Source organism: Limulus polyphemus, unplaced genomic scaffold, assembly GCF_000517525.1.
Source record: "Limulus polyphemus unplaced genomic scaffold, Limulus_polyphemus-2.1.2 Scaffold13108, whole genome shotgun sequence".
NCBI classification, from domain to species: domain Eukaryota; kingdom Metazoa; phylum Arthropoda; class Merostomata; order Xiphosura; family Limulidae; genus Limulus; species Limulus polyphemus.
Genome location: NW_013678718.1, coordinates 6218 through 9511, shown reverse-complemented (window position 1 = coordinate 9511; position 3294 = coordinate 6218). Strand labels below are relative to the sequence as shown.

Below are 3294 nucleotides of genomic sequence, written 5' to 3'. Positions count from 1 at the left end.
AAACAAAACCTTGTTTTATTTTCAGTTAAGACTTACAAAATCAAGAACGCTGTGGCTGATGTTATCACTCCCTAGATACCTCCCTTCTTTCCCTGTAGAGCTTGATATAGTTCGCTAACTTCTGATTCTGTTGATAAATGTGAGCAATTTTGTATAAAAGTATTACTCCAACACCCTTTATAGTTTGTCGGCATCTACTAATCCTGCCTTGTCGCTGTTCTTTTTCCCAAAAAACTTGAAAATAACGTCTCTCAGCTGTTTTGACTTGTAATGGGTTGTAAACAACCCAAAAGTTCCTTGAACTCCCAGTTTATATCGCAGAACAGACTTCAAGCTCCTCCTTTCTCAGTTTAATTCAAACTTTTAGGAGATTTGGCGCCGTTGATTGATACGTTGTTCACGCTTTGAAATCTGTTTTAATTAAGTGATATCACCACGTAACACTTATTTTAATTAAGTGATATCACCACAAGACACCTTTTTCTTTAGTGAAGAGAAAAGCATTGGATTATTTCACATTACGTGTTGTTGTTTTTTGTTTGTTTTTTAGTTTTCGATTTTAAAAAGTTTGTAGCTTTCAAAACAGATTTATAGGTGTTGACATATTTGTGTTGAATTGATTTATAAGATTTACGAGTAAGTGCATCTCCAGTAAAATTGTATATAAAAACAACTTATTTACTAAACATTTGCTTTCCAGGTGTATCTAGTTTTATCAAATAATATTTTTTTTTATAAATTTTGGAGGTACTATTCACTCTAAGAAGATCTATATATGTTTCCTCTAGTTCTCTCCCAAAAATCTAATTAGACGATGATGTGTCTTTTGGAAAAGTTATGTTTGTCTCTATTATGAACATTTAGGTTTTGTGATATAAAAGTGCAGCCATCCAGGTGCGACATTTATGCATATGTGTTTAAATTAAAATGAAATAATGTTAACTATATTTAAAAGTATAAAAATATAACACTGATGTGTCAATAACTTGAGTTTTTACCTGATTTGGGTTGATCAACCTTGACAACGATTTTCTAGCCATTTATTGTTAATATCTTTACTGCAGGTTTTGTTTATCTTTTGTTCGTTGCTTGTGTATGTGTATTAGGTCGTCAAGAAATTAATGCCGCTTTTTTTTAGATGAAAAAAAAACCCGAACAACTTATATATCAAAACAAAACATTTATTAAATGAAAGTCTCCATTCTTATCGATGATGCTTTTCCATCTTACAGTCAGGTTGTTAATGCCCTGATTAAAGAAATCACTTGATTTTGAAGCAAAAAACATGTCGATGACCTCTTTAACACCTTCCACATTTGCATACGTTTTCCCATTAAGATGGTGTTGCAGTGAACAAAAAAGATGGTAATCTAATGGGGCCATATCTGGAGAATTTCCAAACCCAACTACATAATCATGTGTTGCGTAAAATGTGCCACATGTGGACATGCATTGTCGTGGAGAAGAACAACACCTTTCCGATTGACGAGCGAAGGGCTTGATTTAAACGTTCCAGTTGCTGACTATAGATCTCTGCATTGACAATTCACTGTGGATTGAAAAGTTCGAAATGAATTACTCCTTTGATGTTCCACCAAATGGGGTCCAGGTTTTGGCATTTAATATTTGCATAGAGAATCAGTTTTTCATCACAGATGGCAATTATGTCCAAAAATGGTTCTTACGCACCAGAAAAGATGAAGCAACATTCACACGTTGGAAACGATGATCATCAGAGAGTTTGTGAGGCACCCAAATGCCTTCTTCATGAAGTTTTCCCATATTCCTTAGATGTTTACGTATTGTTTCATGAGAGACATGCAATTTTAGGGCCATTTCACAAGTGTGTTGCTTGGGGTTAGACTCAACAAGCGTCTTCAGAGCATCAATATCAATTCCAACATGTCGGCCCCTGCCGTCACAGTTTTTAAGTCTAAAGTCACCTGAATGAAATTTGCTGAACCATCGTTGACACTTACAAACGTTCAAAAACATTTCAATAAACTTCTTTGATATTCTTTGTGGCTACAGGGGCGTTGTTTCTCTTCTTGTATTCAAACAGCATTACATGCTGAATGTGTGTCTGATCGTGTGCCATCACTATAAGGGATTAGAGTATACTAAACTTTACACATTATACGTGATGTATGTTTTTTTTTGGGGGGGGTAGTTAGTGTTCCAAAATGTGACATTAATTTCTTGATGACCTAATGTATATTTTATCGTCCTGTAGAATACTGACATGATTTTAAATTCAATTTATCTTCAATAATCTTTGTCCAGTAATTCTGGTGTTTCACCCCTAGGGTTATTGCAGGTCATGGAATTACGTAAGCAGCTTTTCAGTACTGGAAATCCTGAAAAATCAATGATTTTTATTGGGAGGTCCAGGAAAAATAATAAAAAATGTAACCCCATTGCTTCCTCATCACCATCTTTGTACTGATGACGGACTGTACAGTTGTGTTTATCCAAGTTTTGTTTAAACAGTCTCTAGAAAATGTGACTCATAAGTGGTATACAGGTTAACTTAGAAATGTTGATTAGTTACAGACTTTGCACTATGTAGTTTCATCTGTAGGTGTCATGTGAATGTTATTTTAATGATATTGTTAGTGCGGAACTAGCTCAACATTCGTTTGGCAGGAATCTAAAATAATAAAATTGGATAAAGAACATTTTAGAGAATCTCCTGTTTCCATAGAGGATGAAAAACATTTTAGAGAATCTCCTGTTTCTATAGAGGATAAAGAACATTTTAGAGAATTTCCTGTTTCTATAGAGGATAAAGAACATTTTAGAGAATCTCCTGTTTCCATAGAGGATGAAAAACATTTTAGAGAATCTCCTGTTTCCATAGAGGATAAAGAACATTTTAGAGAATCTCCTGTTTCTATAGAGGATAAAGAACATTTTAGAGAATTTCCTGTTTCTATAGAGGATAAAGAACATTTTAGAGAATCTCCTGTTTCCATAGAGGATGAAAAACATTTTAGAGAATTTCCTGTTTCCATAGAGGATAAAGAACATTTTAGAGAATCTCCTGTTTCCATAGAGGATAAAGAACTTTTTAGAGAATCTCCTGTTTCCATAGAGGATGAAAAACATTTTAGAGAATCTCCTGTTTCCATAGAGGATAAAGAACATTTTAGAGAATCTCCTGTTTCCATAGAGGATGAAAAACATTTTGGAGAATCTCCTGTTTCCATAGAGGATAAAGAACATTTTAAAGAATCTCCTGTTTCCATAGAGGAGAAAGAACATTTTAAAGAATCTCCTGTTTCCATAGAGGAG

At 34.0% G+C, this 3294-nt stretch overlaps 1 protein-coding gene across 1 annotated transcript in view; it reads left to right on the top strand.

Annotated features, from left to right (window-relative positions):
- Positions 1-2616: 2616 nt before the first annotated feature.
- LOC111084052 (melanoma-associated antigen C1-like) overlaps positions 2617-3294 on the top strand; it is a gene marked incomplete at its 5' end in the record, with an annotated part of 2906 nt that continues 2228 nt past the window's right edge. Inside the window, one exon of the mRNA XM_022380832.1 lies at positions 2617-3028. Within this exon, the coding sequence (XP_022236540.1) occupies positions 2617-3028 (412 nt within the window). The remainder of the gene's footprint in view (positions 3029-3294) is intronic.